The following is a 26,656-nucleotide window of genomic DNA, read 5'->3' on the forward strand; positions in this document are numbered from 1 at the left end:
TGTCCATCCTTTTATTTCCGTTGTAATCCCACTAACAACCGCTAGGGTGAGACGGAAGAGGCCTCCCTTTCATCTTTACGTGGAATCTTGGAAATTGCACAGCACCATGACGTGCGCCCAAGACGGAGGTGTAGACGAGGAACAAAAGAGAAGCCCCGCGGTGGCTGTGGCCTCTCCGCGCACGGCCGCCCCGGGGCGCGCGGCAGCTGGCAGCCTCTCCGCCCCGCTCCCCCGGCGGGGCCGGCCCCGGGCGGGCGAAGCGACTGGGCGCGCCGTGCAGTGGAGCCTCCATCAATCGTTGAGGACCAGGAGAGGGTGGAAGGCGGTGGAGAGGCTGGGTGGAGGCTGAGGGAGGGCGAGCGAGAGAGACTGCGGAGCAGGAGGACGGCAGCGCCGAGGGACACACCGAGGGGAGGCTCCGGCCTTCCAACAGGCGGGAGCCCAGCTCCAGGGGCGCCCGCAGCTTCCTCCATCTTGGTTGATGGAGGCGGGCAGCGGCGTCCGGGTCTCCCCGCCGTCGCGCCTGTGCCGTGCCCCAGGGCCCCTCGGATGCAGACGCTGGAGGCAGGGGCTGTCCCCTCGGGCCGAATGGCGGAGTCCAGTTGGGGCTTCCCGGGGACAAGTTTCCCAGCCCCACGGGGTTTGCGTTTGAACTGGTCCCAAGTTCCCACAGCAGTCCCGACAAAATGGAGGACGTCGTCTCCTCCAGCAGCCATGACGGGAGGTGGGGGGACAATTCCCCACGGGGGTGAGGCGAGGGTGGAAGCGCTTCCACTCTCCTCCGGGCGTTCGGGAATCCACTTCACCTGCTGACCCAACCTCCCACTTTGCCTGGCTCCAGCCCCTGCCCGGGCTCGGCCCTCACGGGGGGCTTCAAGGAACTGGCCAGGGAGGGCGTTGGGGACATCGAGGCCGCGTCTCTCCTCGGGCAGGGTCGTCGGGAGCCGCCGCAGCGGCCCGGGCGCCCAGGCTCGAGCGAGGGCAGGCGGCCCCGGCCTCAGCCTCTCGGGCTGTTCCGGGCCCCGGAGGGTCCCCCGTCCCCCAGGGGCCGAGCCCGCGGCCGGTGCAACGGGCAGCGCAGCTCGGGCTGCCTGACCCTGACGGACCCGGGGTGGGGGCGGGGTAGGAGGCGGGGGTAAGGAGGGAGCGGACGCGGCTGAGAGCGGAGGGCTGGCGGCGGGGGGAGTGGAATGGAAACGCCGGGGGCGTGGCCTGCGCCTGACGGACAGCCTCTCGGACCACCCCCTCCAGGGGGGTCCTGAAGGAGGGCAGAGATAGCCAATGGACGCGCCCGAGGCGCCCCGGCCCGCCCTCCCCTCCAGCCAATGGGGGCGCGGAGGGCGGGGCCTCGCCGGGCTCGGCCGCGCCGCCGCCGCCTCCGCCTCCTCCTCCTCACCAGCGCTAAACCCGGGACTGGACCGAGCGGAGTTGTGCGTGTTGCCGAAGGGGGGTGGGCCGGGGGAGGGGAGGTTCGTTCCGCGGAGCCGCAGCCAGAACCGGGTGAGGCTTAGCCCCGCTGTCTTTCCAGTCCGGGTCCGCCGATAGTGGGGGTGGCTGGGCGCAGCGCAGCCTCCGGAGGAGGAGGCGGAGGCGGGGGCGACTGGGGAGGCGGAGATGGGTGAGGGCAGCCTCCGGAGCCTCCCACCGACCCGGGATTAATCCCCCGCGGCGCGCTGCCGTCGCCGCTGCCGCGTCGGGGCCTCGGGGGCTGCGCCGGGCTCCGCTCATGTCAGAGGCGCCTTCGCGTGCGGCCCGAAGGGCTGCGGGAGCGAGGGCGAGGCCGGGCGGGCTGGGTGAGGCGGCGCCGGGGGCGGGGGTCGCCGGGGCGGGGGCCGCGGGGCCGGGGCGGCGGGAGGTCGCGGGGCATTTTTCCTTTCTTCGCGGCGGGGGCAGGGTGGGGGAGGGGTGCCTCAGTTCGCCCTCCCGCTGCCGGGCTGCGCTCCCGCCCGTCCGCCGCGGCCCGAGGGCCCCAAGTTTTTCGGGGCGAGGGTGCTGCCTGGCGCCCGCGGGCCCCCCGTCGCTGCTCCCCTGCCCGGCGCTGCGCTGCGCGGCTCTCCTCCTCACGTATTGTTTGGCTGGGTCTCTAATGGCGGACGGGGAGGCAGCGCTGCCGGTCGCCGACCGCGGGGGGGGCAAGTCTCGGGCTCGGGGCAACTGCTTGGGGCAAACGGGGGTGGTTTCAGCGCAGCGGGGACGGGAGCCGCCCCTTACCTCCAGTTTGGCGCCCGGAGTGTCGGGGATGACGCTGGGTGGGCCAATTTAGGAGGGAAGACCGTCCTCGCTGGCGTCGAGGCAGCGTTTGCCTTCCCCGCCTCCCCTCCCGGGGGCAGGCTCGCTGCCCTCCGCCTCCTCCCTGTAGATTTTGCCTCTCACGTGGTTTTTGGTCCCAAATATTTATTTTACGCCGTTTTGCCCCACTTTACGTAGGAGGGAGTTGTTGGTCGCGTGCTGGAGAGTGATAATAGAAGGGCCGAACCTGCTTGACCTCTTCTTCCCTTCTCCGCCTTCTCCTGGTGGAAAAGGCTTGATTCTCCCACCTGGTTAGATGTTCTTGATCCATTTTCCGTTTTTCCTCTTACCCCAGGACCAGGAATCGCCTTCAACCCTATCTGGTGCATCTTTGGCAGAAAGTGAGAAGGAAACACTCCCATTGTGAGTCCTTTGCCTCTGATTTGTTGCTCTTAGAGGACGTTGTCAGGTTGTAGGGGTTCTGCCTCGGGACTTGTCTGTCCTCGTTGTTTTTAGGGGGAGGAGCTTTCGCTTGGGTGGCAGCTGCCCCCGGGGCGAAGCCTGGGTAATGACTGGTGAGGCAGCTGGGAGTGGGCGCTGCTGTTTCCACCGCTGCAGACATCTCTCCTGCTGCTGCAATACCAACCTCAGCAACCAGACGACGGGCTCCTGCAGCTGCTCACGTTACCCGGGAGGAGGGGTGGTGTGAAGGAGGGCATATTTCTGGTGCCCTCTAGAGTTCCAAAGTGGGAATTGAAGTTATTTCGTTTTAAATACTATGCATGCATGCAGCCATCTTTTAACACTTTTTCTTCCTTTACAATGGATAATTGATCGAAGGGCTTGGAAAAATAGAAAGAACCACTAACTTTTTGTTTGTGTTGATTTAAAACATAGATTTTAACTCTCAGGGTTTAGTAGTTGATAGATCTCTTTCATATTTTGCTCAGAAAAGAGCATGAAGTCCACTCGTAGTACTCTTTGTTCACCAAGTAGTCTGCCGATCAGACCAGTGCACTGCTCTAGTTACTTTCTTATGTCCCCCATCTTCTGTGCTGAGTAGTCTTCAATGCGTCATTCTTGAATATGTTAGCTGAGAATTATCATTTAATGCTTGTAATTTGTTGATTTTAAGGCTGTCTTGTGGAGTGCTGGATGATAAGAGAAACGACCAGTCAAAATGTCTGTCAATTGAAATTAGTTACAAAATATCAGTGAAGTTAGCACTCTGGATACGTTATATCTCTTGAGCCCATTGACAGTTGATAGCTAACTTACAGATCTCTGTCAGAGGTAAGTCATAAGTGTAGCAGCTTATGCTTAAATATTAAGTCCTAAATGGGACCAAGGACAATTGATGATGAATATTTCCTGAATACAGATGTGAAGGACGATGAGAGGATGGCAGCTCAAATGCACACCATTCTAGGCATAGTGCAGGACACTTCCATAAATTATTTCCTTTAGTCTCAGAAAGTCGCCTGCAGGGTAATAAAAATAGCATGTATTGAGTCCTTATTGTATGCCACCACAAATCTAAGCCAAGTTTTAAAAAAAAGTTTATTATGGAAACTTTCACATTTATGAGTGAGAGTAATATACTGAATTTCTGTGTACCTATCATTTACATTCTGTAATTACTGACACATGTCCAAACTAATTTTTAACGTATAATCTTTTAAATCTCATGAAACCCCAGTGATGTAGCTGCTGTTTTTACTCTTAATTTGTAGAGGAGGTAACAGGGGCACAGGTAGAAAACCAGGTAGTAGTAGTTGTTAAAGAAAGGATTTGAACTTCAGCAGTTTGATTACAAACAAGTTTCTGTCCTGGTTTAAAGTACATAATATGCTTGTTTTACAAATTTGGAAACTGAAATGGTGAAAAAAATCCAAGGTTAAAATCTTCTCAGCCTGTGTTCTTTTCGTAAAGAACAGTGTGTAAACAAGTAGAAAATGCTTGAATCTTGCTAAGTACCTTTTTTTCTTTTTCTTTTTGGTGAGGAAGATTAGCCCTGAGCTAACATTTGTTGTCAATCTTCCTCTTTTTGCTGAGGAAGATTAGATGTGAGCTAACATTGGTGCCCATCTTCCTCTATTTTGTATATGAGATGACTCCACAGCATGGCTTGACCAGTGGTACGTAGGTCCGAGCCAGGGGTCTGAACCTGTGAACCCCAGGCTGCCGAAGCAGAGCATGTGAACTTAACTGTTATGCCACCAGGCTGGCCCCTAACTAAGTACCTTTTTAAAAAATAATAGAACCATGGTTATCAACTAGATTATTTTACTGTCTTATTTTAAAACTAACAGGGTCTATTTCAATCAGAAATAATGAATTCTCTTTTTTCAGTGTGTCTTTGTACAATTTAGAGTCTAATTGTTTCCTAAATACTGTAACTTGAATGAATATAACTTCTCTAATGAGTTTAAAGCTCTTGGCAGACATTAGATCATTCAGATATAATGGCTCAAGGAGCAGATCTTTCAGATAGATGGGCAGTGCTTATTTTATCATCACATATTTTCACAAAAGAGTTAGCATTTTCAGATTTTTTTCTTTATTCTTAGTTGTGTTGTTGGTAGGGAGAGTGTTAATTGGTTATGTTTAGTAGACATTTGGAGATGAGAACGTAAAAATGTATAATCAGGACTTTTCTGTAATGTCAGCACATGTATACTAAGGAAAGCCATGGTTCTTTCAAATTATACCAAATGTTAAATAACGATTTAACTCAGAATTTAAAAATTCCTTTTCTTAAAAACATCAACTAATGCTGCTTTAATGTGCCAGACAGTAAGTTGAAGATAACCTGACAATTTTTAATTGACCTTGACTAAATAAGTTTTTTATTATACTTAGATTTATTGGGCACTTAATGTGAGTTAGGTGCTTTTAGATGTAGTACTTAGTTCATATTTTGACAGTCAAAAATACTTTGCATATTTATGGCACCTTCTTTAGTGCATCCTTAATAGTATGTGTTCCCCACTTCTCCCACCTGTCCTTTTAAAGAGTTGGGGGAAAGATACAGGGTGGTCCCTACTTCTCCGTGTTCTACTTTTATATAATTTCATGGGCTGGACTTTTGTACCTCACGGGGTAAGACAATTCTGAATCACTCACATATCACACGGATGCTGAACATAAATGTTTCAGACTTTTATGTGGATATGGAATTTGATATACCATCTTTGTACAGCAGTGTTCGTATTCTTAAAGTTTTATTGTATTTTGCCCTTGTTTGAGTTACAAAAGTGTATAAACTTAGTGCATTTGAGACAAAGCGAACCTTTAATCAGATGCTGTGGTATTACTGTATTGGAAAGAATATGTGCGAAATGTTGGAGCTCTATCTTTGTTGTTAAAAGGTGTGATATAATTAGAAATTTTCTATTTTTTGCCTTTCTAGGCACTGATATCTGTCTGTGCCCTTTTAGTAATATTCATAACATGTTTTATATGGAGTAACACTTATAAGAAGATTGTGGCATATGCAACTTGGGTGTGTTTTTTTAGGGAACGCAAGGTGAACCCAAACGCAGGTGTCTCCTCCCATTGGATTCTCTAACAGTATTTTATGTAGGGTACTTTAACTTTGGAAACAAGTAGATGGAGACATTGCTTTGACTCCATGTATTTTCCATTTTTTGATTTCAGTTGGTTAATTTTCTTCTGTTCCTGTCAGTGCGTAGAATTGGGATTTTAGACTTTTGAAACAGTCAAATCTGAAAGTTCTTATGCACAATTCCAGTATGTAAGACCTATAAAGTTGTCGGTGAGAAAAATTGCTGTTGGATAAATCTGTAATTTTGAACTGTGGGGCTCTGGGTAACAATTATAGTTTATTTTTATTTTTTATTTTGGTTGTATACCAGCAAGAAAATTCTGTTTTACACAGTTGGAGTTGCAAATTTTTATATCTGCAAGCTGTTTTTTAAAGAAGTCACTTTGTAATCTGGTTTATGTTATTACAGTAGAGATGGGAGGAGAATTAAGAACGCCAACACCAAACACTTACTTGGTAACAAGATAAATTGGTCATCTTAAAGTGTGTTAAAATCTGGATTACAACACATTTGAGTGTATCTTTTGTTTTATTGCATATTTTAAAATATATTAATTTTTTGGATCAAGTTACGCACAACACTTGCAGCACTTTGGAACTGCAGGATAAATTTTTGTAAACCATTGAAAAGTCTATTTTAGAGTTAAAAAATGATGTGTAGAGAGGTTTGCAAAATCACTTGATCACGTGACTAGTTTGGGATTTGTTCTTAGTTCTAATTTTATTTTTACTTCATAGCAGTCCATTGAAAATTAGAAGTAATAAAATTTAAGAAGAGTTCATGGTCTTTAATTTAAAAGAAGGATATGAATGTTGGGGTTTTATTTTTATCGATTTGGTCAGTCTTGTGATTATTAATGTTTACTATTTCAAGAATGATTTAAGAGTAAACTTTGGATATTAGGATAAATAGGTAATGAATAGTTAATAGTTCTGGTTTAAAAAAACTTTTGCATATTTAATTCAATATTACATATTATCGTTTTGTTTATCCTTCTTGAAGAGTTACCAAATTATCATTAAAGCATTTCATCCATTCTCTTTAATATCAGTAGGCTGCTAAGGATCAGGTTTCTCTTACTTCTCCAGAGGGTTTTAGATTTTTTTTCCTCTCTAACTGTTCCTAGTGAGTTTGAAGGTCAGATTTGTTTTTGTGAATTTAAAGTTCAAAGGTTAAAAAAAATACACTAAAAGTAATACAATGCTATATATCAGTTATATCTGAATTAAAAAAAGGCTTTAAAGTATTTTATCCTTAAATGATTAAATTTTTAGTTTGATTCTGATGTTAAAAGTTAATGTTAAATTGTAATTTTAAGATAAATTTGCTAGGAATAGAGTTAATTGTTGCAACCTCGTGTTAAACAATTTGGGAAAGATCTGTTATAATTCTTACAGTAAACTTATTTCTTTCTAACTATATATTTAGATTGGATAGGAAAAAATGGCAATTTTAAGTAAAATCATAATGCGCAGTTAGGGGTTTCAGACAGAAGAAAGTTTATAAAATGTGACACAATGAGACAGATTCTTCAGTCTTTTTTACTTTATGGCGATGCCATGTGTGTATTATTTTTGCAGTAGTCACCTAGATACCTTGTCTGGATTTATTATTGTAAGAATTTGGGACTTAAATTATGGTTTTGTAACTTAAAAACATTAAAGGAACTTTTTCTTGTAATACTGGAGCAGTTATAATTATTCATTTCAAAGAGGCATGTCTTTTGCCTGGGAAGAGTGATGTTTCTTGAATTATTGAGCTGGACCAGACTGAGAATAAATAGAAATCATTTATTTAGCAAATTATATATTATATCATGTACTGTATATCAAGTAGTCATAAAAGATGTGTTCATTAATAGTTGGCTAGCAGTTTCTTTGGCTCTATGCTTGGAAGAGCGTTTCATCTAGACTTCTAATGCTACGCTACAGGGCCCTAATCTGGAATTTGTAAAGTTTGGTTAGGCCCAGTGACTATAAAATTAGTGATTTGTGTTTCTAGTTCTATAGAACTAAAGAAATGTTAGAGTGGAAGTGAAAATTTAGTAAGTGAAATTTTTACTTTATCCTTTTGTGTTAGATTTATACTCGTATTTTTTTCAAAGCTTGTCATGTTTTATTTTAATTATTTTAATTTATTTTAATTATTTCTGGCCCTAACATGATATCTAAATTCTTACGTTCATGGTTCTGTGTGTGTTTGTGAAGTAATGAAAAATTTTCCCTTGTTTTAATTAGTTATATAAAATCATTACTATAAAATTAAACTAGTTTTAGCTTTACAACTTTCATTACTGTGAATATTGTCTCACTTTCTATTTTTATTTTTGTTTGTTTTAATATTGTATCATCCTGTTTCTTAATCAAATGTTTTAACTCCTGCCTAGGAAGTCATTCCATTATATATCTCCAAACAGTTTTGCATTGCTCATCAAAGAGAAGCTTCTGTTTAAGTTAGTCTGTCTTCTAGGACACAAACTTCTGATTTCTGTTATTCCTTGTTCTCTTCATTTGTATATCACGTTTTCCATCCTTGACGTCCTTACGTAGCTGTTTTTGTCCTGCCTTCTTCCTGGACTTGTGTTCATTTGTCTTTCCCTTTCCTAATTCCTTTTGCATTTTTTAAATATACCACACAGTGTCTGTAATAGCATCCTGTGTTCTAATTTTGCTATACTCAACACGCGGCTTATCCAAATTTTAGTAAACTTAAATTTGGTGAGATCATGGAATGTGGGTACAGTTCTAGTGGTATGTTGGGGCCTCACATGGAAAGGGAACTAGTGGGACTTAATTTTTCAGTTTTTCTGTCTAAAAAATCCATTTTTGTCACTTGAGTGTTGCTAGGGGATTTGCATCGTGACATGCATTTGGAGTGAGACAGTTTGGGGTTCAAATCTGCCTTGCTCGCGAATGAACTTTCAGGGTGATGCAAGTGTTCTAAAAGCAGATTGTGGTGATAAATGAATAACTATATAAATTTACTAAAAATTATCAAACTTCTTGTTTAAATAATCATATGTAAATTGTACCTCAGTAAAACTGAAAAATCAATTTTGCTGTACCATCTACCAGTTTGCGATCTCTGGTTAGTCCTTTTACCTCTCAGCCTTAGTTTACTTATTTGACAAATGAGTGTAGTGATGCCTGCTTTCCTGAGATTGCTACAAGGTAAGGATTAAAAATAATGTTTGCTATGTGACTGGTCAGTAGTAGGTGTTCAGTTTGTAGCAGCTCCGATTTTTGATCTGTACGTATGGACCAGACATCATGAATTTGTTGCCACCACTGATACAGTAAACTCACTGAATGCTCATCTGATAGTAGAGAGGAGGATTTATATCTTCCTCTTCACTGACTTTCCTCTGCTGACTCCTTCATTAGTGTATTGTTATTTAGTATGCTATAACACTCTATCCTCCAGAATCTCTGCACCTTTTTCAAACTTCCAAACTCGTTCCTTTTCTCATTCTTTCCAAAACAAATTCACTGATTTGCGCTCTCAGCACTCTACCAGATATGCTCTTTTGAGGTCATTAGTGACTTAATTGCCAAATCTTTAAGTTCCTTTTTTCTCTTAATTCTGTAACATTTGAAATTTATTATGATGTTCCTTGAAACTCTATTGACTTTTGGGACTTCGAACTTAACATGGTATTATACTTCTGACCATCTCCTTCCCTTCCCCTCATTAGACTGTTGCATGTTGAGACCTTTAAGTGCCCTTATTTCCTAAGGTACTCAGCTCTCTCCTGTTTTGTTTTGTACTTTGACCTTAGTCTATTGTATTAGAAAATAGGGAATTATATTTATAAGACACTTTCATCCTGTTCCTTACTCCAGTCTACAGCCAGATTAGTTTTTCCTAATGCCCAGTCTGATCACATCCCTCACTTTGCAGAAACTTGAGAGATTCTTGTTAGCATGTGAAACAAAGTGCAAACTAAGTGTGGACTTTAAACCCTTGAAAAGAAATCAATTAGCAAATGTTATATGTGATTTTTAGGTAGCTTCTCAGTGTTCAGTTTGGGGAGATAGTCATGTAAGTGAATAAATATAAACAATGAAGCATAATAGGCAATATATAGAAATGAATAGTTGTATGCATATCAGAAAGGATGATTTTTTTTTTTTTTGAGGAAGATTCATCCTCAGCTAACATCTGTTGCTAATCTTCCTCTTTTTGCTGAGGAAGATTTGCCCTGAGCTAACATCTGTTGCCAGTCTTTCTCTTTTTTGTATGTGAGCCACTGCCAGCATGGCCACTGACAGATGGTGTAGGTCCGTGCCTGGGAACTGAACCTGGACCGCCGAAGCGGAGTATACTGAAGTTAACCACTCAGCTACCGGGGCTAGCCCCAGAAAGGACAATTTTTAAAAGAATATTTTGGTTATAAAAATAAAATATGCCCTTAAAATCTTTAAGTAGTAAAGAAATATGTGACCTAGAAAATGAAAGTTCCTCCATAATCCCATTTCTTTTGAAGCTGGTGTTTACATTTTTAAAGATAGTCTTAGGATTTTTTCCCGTTCATCACACTAATATCTTGCATATACACTATTACTATCAACAATTGACATTTTTGACACAAGTCTGACATTGTTAAAATCCCTTCCCTGTCCTGATGGTGCAAAAGTTTTAACTGGTTAATGTTTGAATTCTAGTGGTCAGTGTGTTAGAACAGTCTCAGTTCTATATGATTGAGGGATAATGTGGTATAGTGAAAGGTATGTGGACTTTAAGTACGAACTCTGGTTTTGCCGCCTAAGAGCTATATGCCATAGGAAAGCTACCTGATTACACACAATAGAAAAGTCATCTGAGAAATGGGATGATGATAATATTTTTAGGCTATCTGTTAGACATTTTAACATAGTTGTGATGAGTGGTACCAAGTGTGTCTTATATAAATGGTTATAGTTGTTATTGTTATATTAGATATGTCATGAAATTCAGAGACAAAAAAAGCCAAACTCAAATTATGAAGGGGTTGAATAAAGGGAAAAATAAAACAAGACTTACTGAGTGCCTTTGCTACAGAGCTTTGAATATTTACTAGATAGTTTAAAAAACAAAACTACATTAAATTATAAATGATATGATTGTCTATTTACTTTCTAAATTTGTCAAGGGAGAAAAAACAGATTTTTTTTGTTATACTCCATATTCTTTTTATATTCCTTTTATTTTTAAGAGCCATCAGTGAACATCTGAAGAATATATCTCTGGGAAAGAATGCTGGTAAAAATTGTTTTGAGTTTTGAGTCTTATGAAATGGAGGCAATAGTTTTTATTTAGAAATGACCTGTATTGGAGAAATAAATTCTTAGTACTTAAAGTCTAGCCTTTTTGATTCTATGGTCTCATTTGCTTATTGAGACAAGTATTGTTGCTTCTTTCGGTTAGATGAGGTCTTAATCATGGAACCTTTGAACTTATGTAAAGAAGGTAATATTCTTCTTAAAGCCCTCTACTCCATCATATTTAAACATGGGAAAATTTGGTATCAAAAACAGGGAAAATAGGGAAATATTATTAAACAAATCAAAAATAGGGAAAATTTGGTATCAAAACCAATCATTATACTAGGTCATAGATTTGGAATACCAAGTATCATAAGAATAAATGAATGTTTCCAAGTTAACGTATGCGGTTGAAGATTACTTGTGTCATACGTTTTAAACTATGTTTGGAGAAGGAAGTGTGGGTTTATTTAGCTTCTTTGGTTAAGAGGAAGAAAGGGATAGGGTATGATAACCTTTAATTAGGGACTACGATCAGACCATGTTACTAATTATGTAGATTGAGTATAGAAGTAATAAAAAATCATGACCAAAGACATAAGGCAGAGATTTTTTTTCTTGTTTCATCTTTTGAGGAAATTATCCTAATTTCCTGTTTTACAACGGGGAAGCTGAGGCTCAAGGTGAAGTGATTGTCCTTTGGCACACAAGAAGGGAGGTGAGGGGTAGAGCTAGAATGCCATTGGAGGGGACAGTATAGGAGAGAGAAGCAAAAAACACCCCAGAAAAGTTATTTCTTCTGTCTCTTTACTAGAGAAAAATACTCATTCAGTAACTATTGGCTAGACACTATGTTAAGTTGAGAGGATACAGTGATAGGAAATAAGAACATATCATTGCCCTCCTGGAACATACAGTCTAATGGAGGATACAGATTACAAGTAAACATAATTACAAATTAGATAAGTGCAGCTGAGGAAATATGTATGATGACGGCAGAGTATAACAAGGAAGGCTAATTTAGACCAGGGATGGGTTAGTGAAGTGTTTGATAGGGAAGGATCTTGAGGGAGTGATGTTTAAGCTGAGATTGGAAAGAAATTCGGAAAAGAACCCTTCAGGTAGAGGAAGAGTATGCACAAAGGACCCCTGAGACCCTTCCATGAAGTAAAAGAAGACTTAGTTTAGCAGAAGCTTAATGAGCAAGGTGAGGAAGAGTAGTGCTGAAATTGAGCCTAGTGTGTAGGCAGGAATCCAGTTAGGCAAGAATCTTACAGGGCAGGGGAGAATCTTAGGTTTTCTCTTAAGTGCACTGGAAAACCATGTGAGAAGTGACTGGTGTTGTCTGATTTAATTTTTAAATAGAGTTTTAGGTACTCTGAGGAATAAAGTAGGTAATGTCCGTAATCTAGCAGAAAAATGATGGTGGATTTCTAGGGCTAGACAGGTGTCAGAAGAGGGGGATAAAAGTGGACAGTTTCAAGATTTATTTTGGAAAGAGGATAGGACTTGGGGATGGTGTGTTTGTAGGTGAAGAAAGGAGAAGAAATTAAGAGTGACCTTCAGATTTCTGGTATGAGTAGCCAGCCATATAACTTCCCCAAATGGCAAAGACTGGAGGAGGTGCAGAGCAAGATAAATATGAAAGAGCAAGTTAAATAACTAGATGTAGGGAGGAGGTAGTGTGGGGTTTGAAACATCTTGATTGAGATAAGTTAAGGAGTCCAAGGTATTGACGTATTACTTAAAATCATGGGAGTGGATGAGATCCCCAAAGAAAGTTAAAATTGCTTGAAAGTACCTTGCAGTTAAATTTTGGTCCTATGGGAAAGGAGAGATTATTCCTTATCTTTAGAAATTCTGTGCCTTAGTGATAATCTGAATGAATTAACTTATTTATTCATTTATTTATTAAATCAAAGGAGATTTTTGTCTAGACTCTATCATAATCCTTGATTGGATTTTTAAATGATTCCTATCAACTTCTAAAGCCAGAGTAGCATTGTTTGAGATATCTGATAAGGACATGTTAAATAATCTCTGTCATCTATCATTGGTCCCCTGGTTCCTTTCCTCACGTCCCCAGAGATGAGTAGTATTATCAGTTTAGTATATATCACTCCAGATTCTATTCTGTGCATATACGAACATGTATTCATAAGAATTATAGTAATTTTGTGTGTGCATTTTAAAAATGTGTAGTACGCGTATCTTTCTGCAACTTGCTTATTTCACTTAGTGGTGTGTCTTAGATATCTTTCTGAATTAGTACATAAAGATCTCTCCTTTTAACTGTTATGTGATATTTCGTGTCATGGATTTAACACAGTTTATATATTCTATTGATGGATATTTAGTCTATTTGCAATTTTTTGTTAGAGGTAATGCTGCATGGAATATTTGTGTAGTATCATTGGGTTCATGTATGTTTTCTTTAGGGGGGAGATTGTGAGAATAGGAATTTCAGAGTCAGAGTATATGCGTATTAAATATTTTAATAGATACTGCCAAATTGCCTTCCATTGGACCACTATATTGACTGCATTTCCATTAGTTTCTCCACATTCTCGCGAACATTGGAAATTATCAAATAGTTAAATTTTTGTCATTTGAATTTGTGTTCTTTCTAAAGTATGGATATCAATTCATTGTTATATCTGTTATAAATATATATGTATGTATATATCTTTTCATTTTGCATAGTTTTGCACCTTATTTATGGTATTTCTTTGCTTTGTAAACATTTTACAACATAATGGGAAAAATCCATTTCACTATTGCAGGAAATGGAGATAAGTAAAACAAATATGCAATATTTTTATGACGGAAATTGTAAAATGATACCATAGGACGTACAAGAAAACCAGAAGGGAAAGATAGACATATGTCTGCAAAAGGAGACTTCAATAATGTGAAAATGTTAGTTTTTTTGTCTCCAAATCTCTAAATTCATTGAAACCCTAATCAAATCCCAGTGTATGGTACCAAATTTAAAAGGTACAAAAGGGTAAATATTGAGAAGATTCTTTTCTCTTCCCCCGACCCATCCACACAGTTCTCTTCCCTAGTAGCAAAACACTGTTGTTGTGTTCTTATTTACCTAGAGATATTCTGTGCATGAGTGTGTGTGTGTGTTCATCCATTGTACTGTACCTTGTTTGCACTTAATTTTTATGAGAGGTTGGTCCATATTAGTACATAAGTAGGTTTAGAGCTGCCTTATTTCCAGGACTGCATAGTATTTCATTGCTTGTCTTTATCGTCATTCATTTTATCAGTTGTCTGTTGAGAGACATTGTGAGTGTTTCAATCTTTTAACTTTACAATGAATATCCTTCTACATTTCGTTCTTAAAAAGATGACATAATATATCTGTAGGAAGGATGCCTAGAAGTAGAATTGGTCAAAGAAATATTTTTTTCAGTTGCCCTTCATAGAAGTTGTACTAATTTACACAGATTTACAGTATGAGACTTATTACATAGTTAAACCTTTTGATCTTAGTGTAGTGAGAAAATTGGTGGCCCTTTAGAGTTTAAATTTGCAGTTTTCTTAAACATTTCATAGATTTAAGAGCTGTTTGTATTTCCTTTTCTTGTGAGCTGTGTTCATTTTTTTTGCCTGTTATTCTCTTTGGTTGTTGATTTATCTCATTGATTGTAGGACTGCTTTGTCTTCCTTTTTTTAGAATATGAGTTGCAAATATTTTCTTCTTAGTTAATCATTGTATTTGTGGTATTATTTTCCCTCATAGAGATGTCTTCTATTTTTTTTCTTTAAAAAAAATTCTGGTAAAATATACTAACATAAAATTTACCATTTTTACATATACAGTTCAATGGCATTAAGTGTATTCACAGATGTTTTGCAAAAATAATCACTATCCATTTACGGAACTTTCATATCATCCCAAACATAAACTCTATATTTCATTAAACAATAAGCCCAGTACCCCTTCCTCCCAGCTCCTGGTGGCCTCTTTTCTACCTTCCATCTCTCTGGATTCACCTATTCTTGGTACCTGATATAAGTAGAACCATAAAATATTTGCCTCTTCGTGTCTGGATTATTTCACTTGGCATAGTGTTTTCAGGATTCATCTATGTTGTGGCATGTATCAGAATTTCTTTCCTTTTTAGGGCTGAATAATATTCCATTGTGTGTGTATACCTGCATTTTATTTATCCATTCATTTGTTGATGGAACCTTGGGCTCTTTCCACCTTTTGGCCATTGTGAATAATGCCATGAACACTGGTGCACAAATACTCACTTGAGTCCCTGATTTCAGTTCTTTTGGGTATATACCTAGAAGTGAAATTGACTGATGATATGTTAATTCTATGTGTAACTTTTTGGTTTTTGTTTTTTCTGGTGAGGAAGATTTGCTCTGAGCTAACATCCATTGCCAATCTTCCTCTTTTTTTGCTTGAGGTAGATTTGCCCTGAGCTCACATCTGTGCCAGTCCTCCTCTATTTTGTATGTACGTCACCGCCACAGCGTGGCTTGATGAGTGATGTAGGCCCACGCCTGGGATCTGATCGCAGGAACCTGGGCCACCATAGTGGAGTGTGCCAGACTTAACCACTATGCCATGGGGTTGGCCCCTTAATTCTGTGTATAACTTTTTGAGCTACCCGCAATCTGTTTTCCACAGTGGCTACACCATTTTACATTCTGACCAGCAATGCAGAAGTGTTCTAATTTTTGTACATCCTTGCCAGCATTTGTTATTTTCCTTTTTAAAAAAATGATATCTATCCTAGTGCTGTGAAACAGTGTGTCATTTTTTCCTTATTTTTTATTTTCAATTGTGGTAAAAAAACATAACATAAAATTTACCATCTTGGGGCCAGCCCGGTGGCATACTGGTTAAGTTTGCATGCTCTGCTTTGTGGCCCGGGGGTCGCAGATTTGGATCTTGGGCATGGGCTTACACATTGCTCATCAAGCCATGCTGTGGCAGCATCCCACATATAAAATAGAGGGAGAGTGGCACAGATGTTAGTTCAGCAACAATCTTCTTCAAGCAAAAAGAGGAAGATTGCCACAGATGTTAGCTCACGGCCAGTCTTCCTCACACACACACAAAAAACTTACCATCTTAACCATTTTTAAGTGTCTAGCTCAGTAGTATTTAAGTATTATATTCACATTGTCATGCAACAGATATCCAGAACTTTTTCATCTTGAAACACCAAAACTCTATACCCATTAAACAACAATTCCTCGTTTCCTCCTCCTCAGCCCCTGGTAACCACCATCCTATTTTCTGTTTATATGTATTTGACTTATTTAGGTACCTCATATAAATGTGATCATATAATGTTTGTCTTTTTTCACTTAACATAAGGTCATCAAGGTTCATCCATGTTGTAGCTATGTAACTGGAGTTTATTTCTTTTTAAGGTTGAATAATACTTCATTGTACGAACTGCGTTTTGTTTATCTGTTAATCTGCCCGTAGACATTTTGGTTGCTTCTACTTCTTGGCTCTTGTGAACGGTGCTGCTGTGAACATAAATGTGCAAATATCTCTTTGGATCCTGCTTTCAGTTCTTTTGGATATATACCCAGAAGTGGGATTGTGGGATCATATATTCAAATTTTAACTTTTTGAGTAACCTCTATACTGTTTTCTATAGCTACTGTACCTTTTTGCATTCCTATGAACAGTGCACAGGGGATCCAGTTTCCTCAGCTAACTAACCAACCAATCAGTTTGGCCTCAGCAACACTCCTTGCTTTGTGTCTGTTTGTTTTGACAGTAGCCATCCCTAAGGGATGTGAGATGGTATTTCCTCCTCTTGATTTGATACCATTTCCCTAGTGACTAGTAATGTTGAATATCTTGTCCTGTGCTTTTTGCTTATTTGTATATCTTCTTCGGGGTTGGGGAAGTATCTGTATAAGTCCTTGGACTATTTTTTAATTGTTTTGTTTGTTTTTTTTGTTGTTGAGTTGTAAGAATTCTTTATATATTCTGGATGTTAATCCTGTATCAGATACATGATTTGCTAACATTTTCTCAAATTCTGTGTGTTGTCTTTTCATTCTCTTGATGGTGTACTTTGCACAAAAGTTTAAAATTTTTTTTCAGCTTTACCAGTGAGTTTTATAATTCCGTATGTTTTCCTCTTACTAATTAGTGTCCTTTTGTTTCAGCTTGAGGAACTCCCTTTAACATTTCTTGTAAGATTGAACTAGTGGTGATGAACTCCTTCAGCTTTCATCTGTCTGGAAAACTCTTTATCTCCTTTGATTCTGAAGGAAAATTTTACTGGATATAGTATTCTCCATTGGCGGTATTTTTCTATCAGCACACAAGTTTTTAATTTTGATGAAGTTTAATTTATCTGTTTTTTCTTTTATTGCCTCTGCTTTGGATGTCATATCCAAGAAATTGTTGCCAAAGCCAATGCCATGAAGCTTTTCCTCTATGTTTTCTTCTAAGAGTTTTATAGTTTTAGCTCTTAAATATAGAGCTTTGATCCATTTTAATTTTTGTATATGGTGTAAGGTAAGGTCCTGTTGCAGTCTTATGTTGAAATGATTGTTCTTTACTCATTGAGTGGTTTTAGCACTCTTGTCAAATCATTTGACCAAGTATTTGAGGGTTTCTGGGCTTTCTCTTCTGTGCTATTGGTCTGTGTATCTGTCTTTGTGCCAGTACCATGCTATTTTGATTTATTGTAGCTTTGTGGTCAGTTTTGAAATCAAGATTGTGAGACCCTTTCAGCTTTGTTTGTTTTCAACATTCTTGTCCCTTGAGATTCCATATAAATTTTATGATGAGTTTTTCTCTCTGCAAAAAACATCTTTTGGGTTTTTCTAGGGATTGCATTGAATCTGTGGATTGCTTTGGGGTGGTATTGTCATCTTAATTAATCTTCCAATAGATGAACATAGGGAATCTTTCCATTTATTTATTTGTTTATTTTTGGTAAGAAAGATTGACCCTGAGCTAACATCAGTGCCCATCTTCCTCTACTTTGTATGTAGGACGCCACCACAACATGGCTTTATAAGTGGTGTGTAGGTCTGCACCCAGGATTTGAACCTGCGAACCCTAGGCCGAGGAAGTGGAGTGTGTGAACTTAACCACTATGCCACCAGGGCGGCCCCCATCTTTCTATTTATTTATGTCTTTAATTTCTTTCAGCATTGTTTGGTAGTTTTCATTGTACAAGTCCTTCAAACTCCTTGGTAAAATTTATTTCTATGTATTTTATTTAATATTATTGTAAATGAAGTTTTCTTTTTTTTTAATATATCAGCTTTTTTTTTATTCTCCTCCCACAGCCCCCTAGTACATGTTGTATATTCTAGTTGTGAGTGTCTCTGGTTGTGCTATGTGGGATGTTGCCTCAAAATGGCCCAATGAGTGGTGCCATGTCTGTGCCCAGGATCTGAACTGGCGAAACTCCGAGCCGCTTAAGTGGAGCACGCGAACTCAACCACTTGGCCACATGGCTGACCTGAAGTTTTCTTAATTTCCTTTTTGGATTGTTCACTGTTAGTGTATAGAAATTCAGTTGATCTTTTGTGTTGATTTTGTATTCTGTTTGTATTTGTTGATTTGTATTTCCTTTTTATATTTGGATGCCTTTTATATTCTTTTTCTTGCCTAATTGCTCTGGGCAGGACTTCAGTACTATGTTGAGTTAAAGTGATGAAAGTGGACATCTGTGCATTGTTCCTAATCTTAGAAGAAAGCATTCCATCTTCCACCATTGAGTATGACAGCTGTGGGTTTTTCCAAAAATGGCCTTTATCATGTTGCAGAAGTTTTCTTCTCTTCTTTGTTTGTTGGTTTTATCATAAAAGTATGTTGTATTTTGTCAGTTTTTCTCCCTCAATTGAGATGATCGTGTGGTGGTGGTGGTTTTTTTTCCCCTTCAGTCTATTAATGTGGTATATTACTTTGGTTTTCTTATGTTGAGCTACCTGTCCATTCTGGGATAAATCCCACTTGGTCATGATATGTATATATATATAGTATATAATCTTTTTAACATGCTGCTGAATTTGACTTGCTGCTGTTTTGCTGAGGATTTTTACATCTCTGTTCATAAGGAATATTGGCCTATAGTTTTCTTGTAAGTCTTTGTTTGGATTTTTGTATCAGGGTAGTGCTGGCCTCATAGAATGAGTTAAGAAGTATTCCCTCTTCTTCAGTGTTTTGGAAAAATTTGAGAAGGAATGGTGTTAATTTTAAATCTTTAAATGTTTGGTAGAATTTACCAGCAAAACTGTCTGTTCCTGGGCATTTCTTTGTTGGGAGATTTTTGATGACTGATTTAATCTCCTTGCTTCTTGTAGTTCTGTTAAGATTTTGTATTTCTCCTTGAGTCTGTGTTGGTAGTTTGTGTATATCTAGGAATTTGTCTTTTATCTCAATTATCCTGTTGACATACAGTTGTATTCTCTTATAATTCTATTTCTGTAAAATAGGTCATGGTGTCCTATTTTCATTTCTGATTTTAATTGAGACTTTTTTCTTAGTCTAGCTAAAGATTTGTTAATTTGTTTCAAAGAACTACCTTTTTGTTTTGTTGATTTTTCTTTATTGTTTTTCTGTTTTGTATTTTGTTTATCTGTGCATTAATCTTTATTATTTCATTCCTTCTAGCTTTGGATTTAGTTTGCTCTTCCTTTTCAGGCTTCTTAAGGTGTAAAGTTTGTTTATTGATTTGAGATTTTTAAAAAACATTTTTAAAGATTTTATTTTCTCCTTTTTTCTCCCCAAAGCCCCCCGCTACATAGTTGTGTATTTATAGTTGTGGGTCCTTCTCGTTGTGGCATGTGGCATGCTGCCTCAGCATGGCCTGACGAGCGGTGCCATGTCCATGCCCAGGATCTGAACCGGTGAAACCCTGGGCCGCCGAAGCAGAGCACGTGAACTTAACCACTCAGCCATGGGGCTGGCCCCGGAGATCTTTTTTAATGTAGGCATTGTTACAGTTTCCTGTTAAGCACTGCTTTCGTTGCATCCCAAAAGTTTTGATATGTTGTGTTTTTGTTTTCTTTTGTCTCAGATTATTTCCTCATTTCCTTTGTGATTTCTTCTTTGACCTGTTGGTGGTTTAAGAGTGTGTTGGGGGCCGGCCCCATGGCCGAGTGGTTGAGTTCGCACATTACACTTCGGTGGCCTGGGGTTTTGCTGGGTTTGAATCCTGGGCACAGACATGGCACCTCTCATCAAGCCATGCTGAGACAGCATCCCACATGCCATAACTGGAAGAACCCACAACTAAAATATACAACTATGTACTGGGGGGCTTTGGGGAGAAAAAGGAAAAATAAAAATCTTTAAAAAATAAAAAGAATGTTGTTTAATTTCTACCTATTTGTGATTTTCCATTTTTGCTTTTGTTATTTATTTCTGTTTTCATTCCATTGTGATCAGAAAAGACTGTCATTTTGATCTATTTAAATTTATAAAGGCTTGTTTTGTGGCTATCATATGGCTGATTCTGGTGTATGTTCCATGTGCACTTGAGAAGAATGTGAATTCTGTTGTGTGGAGTACTCTGTATGTTTTTGGTAGGTCTCCTTGATTTATAGTGTTGTTCAAGTCCTCGCTTTCCTTATTGATCTTCTGTGTGGTGGTTCTATCCACTATTTAAAGTGGTGTATTGAAGTGTCCGCCTATTATCATAGAAGTATTTCTCTCTTTAATTCTGGCAACTTTTGCTTCATAGATTTTCAGGACTCTGTAGATGTATGTTTATAATTGTGATGTCTTCTTGCTGGAATTAATCTTTCAATATGTAGTGTTCTTTTTTGTCTCAACTCTTTTGACTTAAAGTTTATTTTGTCTGATGTTAGTATATCCACTCCCCTCCCGTTCTCTTTTCATTACTATTTGCCTGGACTGTCTTCTTCATCTCTCTGCTTTCAACCTCTCTGTGTCTCTGTATCTAAAGCAAGTCTCTTCTAGATGGCATATAGATGAATCTTATATTTTTAATCCAATCTGCAAATCTTTCAATAGAGTTTATCGTATTTAGAGGTCGGTAATTATTAATAAGGAAGGATTTACCTCTGTCATCTTATATTTGTTTTCTGTATGTCTTATATATATTTTCCCCCATTTCTTCTATTGCTCCTTCCTTTGTGTTTCCTTTGTGTTTAATTTTTTTTTTTTGGAGAAAGATTAGCCCTGAGCTAACTGCTCCCAGTCCTCCTCTTTTTGCTGAGGAAGACTGGCCCTGAGCTAACATCTGTGCCCATCTTCCTCTGCTTTATATGTGGGACGTCTACCACAGCATGGCATGCCAAGTGGTGCCATGTCTGCACCCGGGACCTGAACCAGTGAACCCTGGGCCGCCGAAGCAGAACGTGCGCACTTAACTGCCGCGCCACCGGGCTGGCCCCTGATTAATTTTTTTGTAGTACCGTTTTCATTCCCTTTTTTCCTTTCCTATATGGTTGAAAGTTATTTTCTTAATAATTACCTTGAGGATTAAAATCACCATCTTAAACTTAGAACAACTTAGTTTCAACAATATACAAACACTCTACCCTTGTACATCTCTGTCCTCCCTTTTATATTACTGTTGTCTCAGATTACATCTTTATATATATATGTGTAGTTACTAACATGGATAATTATTTTTTATGCATTTGCCTTTAAGTCATAGGAAAAAAAGTAGTGTAAATGAAAAGTAGGTTAATACTTGCTTTCTGTTGATTTATGTAGTTCACTTCACTTGTGTTCTTTATTTCTTTTGCCTTCAATTTACTCTAGTGTGTTTTTACTTTTGCCTGAAGGACTCCCTTTAGCATTTCATTTGGGTAGGTCCGCAGGTAATGAGCTCCCTCTGCTTTTTTTTTAATCTAGAAATGTCTTCATTTCTCATTAATTTTGGAGGAATTTTTGGTAGATATAGAATTCTTGGTTGACAGCGTTTTTTTTGTTCACCACTTTAAATATGTCATTCTACTAGCTTCTGGCTTCTGTGGTTTCTGATGAGAAGTAAGCTGATAATATAAATAATGTTATTGAGGCTCCCTTGCATATGATGAATCACTTTTCTCTTGCTTTCAAACTTCTCTCCTCATCTTTGGGGTCCACAGTTTGATTATTACATGTCTTGGTGTGGATATCTTTGAGCTTATAAGGCTTGGAGTTTGTTGAGCTTCTTGGATGTATATATTTATCTTCATCCCATTTGGAAAGTTTTTGGCTATTATTTCTTTAAATGTTTTTCCTGTCCCTTTCTGTTTTTATGATACATATATTGATATGCTTGGTGGTGTTTCACAGATCCCTCAGACTGTTCATTTTTCTTCATTCTTTTTTTTCTGCTCCTCAGATTGGGTAATTTCAGTTATTCTGTCCTTTAGTTAATGGTTCTTGTGCCTGCTCAAATCTGCTGTTGATCTCTTCTTTTTTTTTTTTAAAGATTGGCACCCGAGCTAACAACTGTTGCCAATCTTTTTTTTTTTTCTTCTTTCTCTCCCCAAATCCCCCCAGTACATAGTTGTATATTTTAGTTGTGGGTCCTTCTAGTTGTGGCATGTGGGACGCCACCTCAACATGGTCTGATAAGCGGTGCCATGTCTGCACCCAGGATCTGAACCAGCAAAACCCTGGGCCACCAAAGCGGAATGTGTGAACTTAACCACTTGGCCACGATCTCTTCTAATGAATTTTTCATTGCTTCTAATATATTTTTCATCTCCAGAATTTCTGCTTCGTTACTTCTTATGATTTGTTTATTCATGTCTCATTTTGTTCATGCATTTTCTCATTTCCTTTAGTTCTTTGTTCATGCTTTCCTTTAGCTCACCGAGCATATTAAAGATAGTTGATTTAATGTCTTTGTCTAGTTATTCCAGTATTTGGGATTCCTCAGGAATTGTTTCACTCAGATTCTTTTATTTCTGTAAATTGGGCCTACTTTTCTGTTTCTTTGTATGTTTTATAACATTCTGAGTTAATTCTTGATAACTTCATTGATTGCTCATTTTTAGTTGTTGAGGTATACTGCTGTTCTTTTTTGACTTTTTCTAAGCTGTTTTTTTTTTTGCAAAGTGTCTGCTCTTGTTGTTTGTGGTTGTTGAAGTTTCTACTCTGTTATCCCTGTGGTGAGCTAGTGATCTGACAAAAATTTCCTTAAATGTCTGGATGAAAAAAGAAAAAGAATGAAATAAAGAGTTGTGTTGCATTAAATCTGAGAGATTCTGCCAGAAAATCTGCTGCTTCCCAGAAGGTTGAAATCACGAGGAGCATTTGCTCCAGACCTCTCCAAAAACACTGTCCCAAATTTGTTAGAATTTCCTCCCTGCCAGTCCTGTGTCCAGCCAAACCCTCCAGGAATGCAGGAAGTTGTCCCCATAGCCAGACTGGGGTGAGGAATGGAAGATGGTCGTTGGTTCTTGCATGCTGCTAATGAGTAACGTCTTTGTCAAGCACTCCCCTGGTTGTTGTAAGTGTCCAGTCAGTTTTTAGAGATCCAATGTAGTTCGTTCCAATACTCCTTGCAGTTCAATGGCTACTAGAGTGGAGGGACCCATACCTAGAGCTTCCTCCTCCACTATTTTGCATGGCATGGGTCTTCATCTATTTTTTATGTCTTACTTAAGACCTGTTGTCTTATTCCTCTGTAAATTGTTGTGTTGATCAAGATACTTCCTACCTCATGATAAGTGAATGTTAACTGCAAATTTAACTTCGTTTGTAATTCAGTCATTTCAGAAGTGTGTTTACTGTGGGTTCAGAGTTTGCCTTTTTGAGGTCTGCTAAATGAGTTACAATGAATCCATGTTCATTTGCTCTCCCTCTTCCAAAATTTTGGTGCTATTGAATTCTCCCTATCCTTGTGGGGTTTTTTCTTTTAAATCTCCTTTTTGAGTTGGCCTTTGGATGGAAGTAAGTTTTATATCTGTCTCTAATTGGCCATCTAATTAATTAATTTCTGCATATTGGTTTTATATCCAGCACTTGACTAAATTATCTCAGTGTAGTAGTATTTCAGATAAATATTTGGGGTCTTTGAAGTAAAGACTAATGTAATTTGCATATAATGATAATTTGCCGCCTTTCAAATTTTTATCTCTTGATTTCTTTTTCATATACAATCATGCGCTTCTTAACAATGGGAATATGTTCTGAGAAATGCATCTTTAGGTGATTTCCTCATTGTGTCCTACTACACACCTGGGTTGTGTGGTACTAATCTTACAGGACTGCCATTGTATATGTGGTCCATTGTTGACTGAAACGTTATATGGTTTGTGACTGATGGCGTTGGCTGGTACTTCCAGAACAGTGCTATATGTGGTAATAATAAAGAATATCCTTATCTTATTTTTTTACTTTAATGATAATGTTTTTAATATTTCTTGTTAAGTTTGATGATATCTTTTGTTTTGATATTTTATATAAGTCCATTTATTCCTATTTTATTAAGAATTTTTATTCTTAAAATTTTAAATGTGTCATACTGACTGAGAACTATTCTAAGTGCGATGAACACATATTGGCTAATACCCTTTGCTGTAGAGGGGAGTTTATCTTAGCTTTCTTTGTAACTCTCATGGTACCTAGAAAGCTCCTAGATAGGCTTATCAGTGAGAAAATGATGAATGTTTTTTTGAATCACTTTGAAATGCTTTCTTTGTGATCTTGTTTTCTTTGAAAATTCATAAGCTTTTCTCAGCAAATACTGATACTTTCTTGTTATGAATGTCAACAACATTTATACTTTACCTACCACCTTTGTTTTGTCCATGAGAACATCAAGTATTGTGTTAATTGATTCTTGCTGAATCAAAATAAAGACCAAATAAAACTGTGAAAGCACTTTATAATTTATGATGATTGTCTTAGTCTGTTTGGGCTGGTGGTATAATAAGAATACCGTAGACAACCGACATTGATTTCTCACTGTTCTGCAGGCTGGGAAGTCCCAGACCAAGGCTCTGGCAGATTTGGTGTCTGGTGAGGGCCTGCTTCCTGGTTCATAGACGGACTGCCATTTTCTTGCGGTGTCCTCACGTGGTGGAATGGGGAAGGGAGCTCTCTGGGGTTTCTTTTTATTAAGAGGGCACTAATCCCATTCATGAGGGCTCCATGTGCTTGACCTAATCACCCCACAAAGCCCCTGCCTCCCAGTGCCATTTGCATTGGAGGTTAGGATTTCAACATATGAATTTTGGAGGGACACAAACATTTGGTCTGTAGGGATGGTAGAGTGTCACAAAGGAGCTTAAAAATTAATTAGAAATTTACCAAAATTTTGGGGTACAGGTAAAAATTACCTGGTAATTGTTTAAGAGTTAACAGTGTGCTAATTTTCACATCCAGTTGTCTCTTTGAATTCTAAGAAAAACCTGGGAACTATTTTTATACCATTTACTCTAGAGAAGTGAAGTTATATACCTAGTGTTAAAATAGCTAATTAGAATTGACTTGATGTAGAAAAGTGGCAGAATGGAATATGCTTTGTTTGGATAATGTGAAAGTGCACAACTTTTAATTGGATTGTGTTTTCTTTATGGGACTAAATAAGTGTTTGGTGGTTGAAACATATTCTCAATAACATGGAGAAGTGACCAAATTTATTTACCGTGTAGGATTTGAAAATAACTTATAGTTGAGTAGTTATTCTGTTCTGAGAAGTGAATTACTGCAGAGAACTATATGTGTGGTAATGTAAGTCCTATTTTGTGCTCCACTGTTTTCTTCTAAGAAGAATGAATTGACACCTAGCAGCCACAAGAGGGTACAGTGAAGACAATTCTGGCTTTTCTGTCCCGGAAATTGTTGTGTTTTGCTTTAGGTACACTAAAACATAGAAAGGGTCCAGAGAACTCATGCATTAAAAGCCTATACATTTCTTGGGGCCGCCCCGTGCCCAAGTGGTTAAGTTCGTGCGCTCCGCTTTGGCGGCCCAGGGTTTTGCCGGTTTGGATCCTGGGCGTGGATGTGGCACTGCTCATCGGGTCCTGTTGAGGTGATGTCCCACATAGCACAGCGGGAGGGACTCACAACTAGAATATACAACCTTGTATTGGGGGGCTTTGGGGAGAAGAAAAAAAAAGCCTATGCATTTCAAACATCAGTAGGTTTATGCCTCATTCTTCTCAAAATTGTTTTGTTGATGAGGATAATTCCTGCTTTGTGGCAAATGAATCTTAACTACAAGTTCAACTTCATTTGTTTTTTAAATCCCTTTTAGCCTGGCACTTTGGGCTTGATATTTCTTCCTTTTGAAACTTGTGTATTTTGAATATGAATTTGATTATTGTTGTTTTGAGTGGCTGCAGTCTTTTTTTCTTTTTAATTAATCGGAGCTGTGCTATATTATTTTATGGTTCAGTGTTTAATTACATATTACTTAGTAGTTAATGAATATTCAAATCCTGACCTCTACCACTTCCTGCCTGCTGTCCTTGGGCAGCTTACTTTTTTTTTTAAAAAAAGATTTTATTTTTCCTTTTTTCTCCCAAAGACCCCCGGTACATAGTTGTGTATTTTCAGCTGTGGGTCCTTCTAGTTGTGGTATGTGGGATGCCACCTCAGCATGGCTTGATGAGTGGTGCCATGTCTGTGCCCAGGATTCGAACTGGTGAAACCCTGGGCCGCTGGAGCAGAGCGCAGGA

The 26,656-nt window shown here is 39.1% G+C and overlaps 1 protein-coding gene across 24 annotated transcripts in view; it reads left to right on the forward strand.

Annotated features, from left to right (window-relative positions):
• The first annotated feature begins 1,202 nt into the window (after window positions 1-1,202).
• ZMYM2 (zinc finger MYM-type containing 2) overlaps window positions 1,203-26,656 on the forward strand; it is a 94,439-nt gene continuing 68,985 nt past the window's right edge. For 2 of the 24 annotated variants that reach the window (XM_070239420.1, XM_070239431.1), the window contains exons 1-3: window positions 1,493-1,793; window positions 2,585-2,652; window positions 3,365-3,522. Coding sequence is in view for 3 of the 24 variants with exons in the window: in XM_070239435.1 (XP_070095536.1) it covers window positions 1,282-1,500; window positions 2,585-2,652 (287 nt within the window). In the remaining 21 variants the exon portion in view is untranslated. Of the gene's footprint in view, window positions 1,794-2,584; window positions 2,653-3,364; window positions 3,523-26,656 lie in introns of all 24 variants that reach the window. The other 22 variants (XM_070239421.1, XM_070239429.1, XM_070239422.1 and 19 more) reach the window with 19 other exon arrangements.

This window comes from Equus caballus, chromosome 17 (assembly GCF_041296265.1).
Source record: "Equus caballus isolate H_3958 breed thoroughbred chromosome 17, TB-T2T, whole genome shotgun sequence".
In the NCBI taxonomy this organism is placed as follows: domain Eukaryota; kingdom Metazoa; phylum Chordata; class Mammalia; order Perissodactyla; family Equidae; genus Equus; species Equus caballus.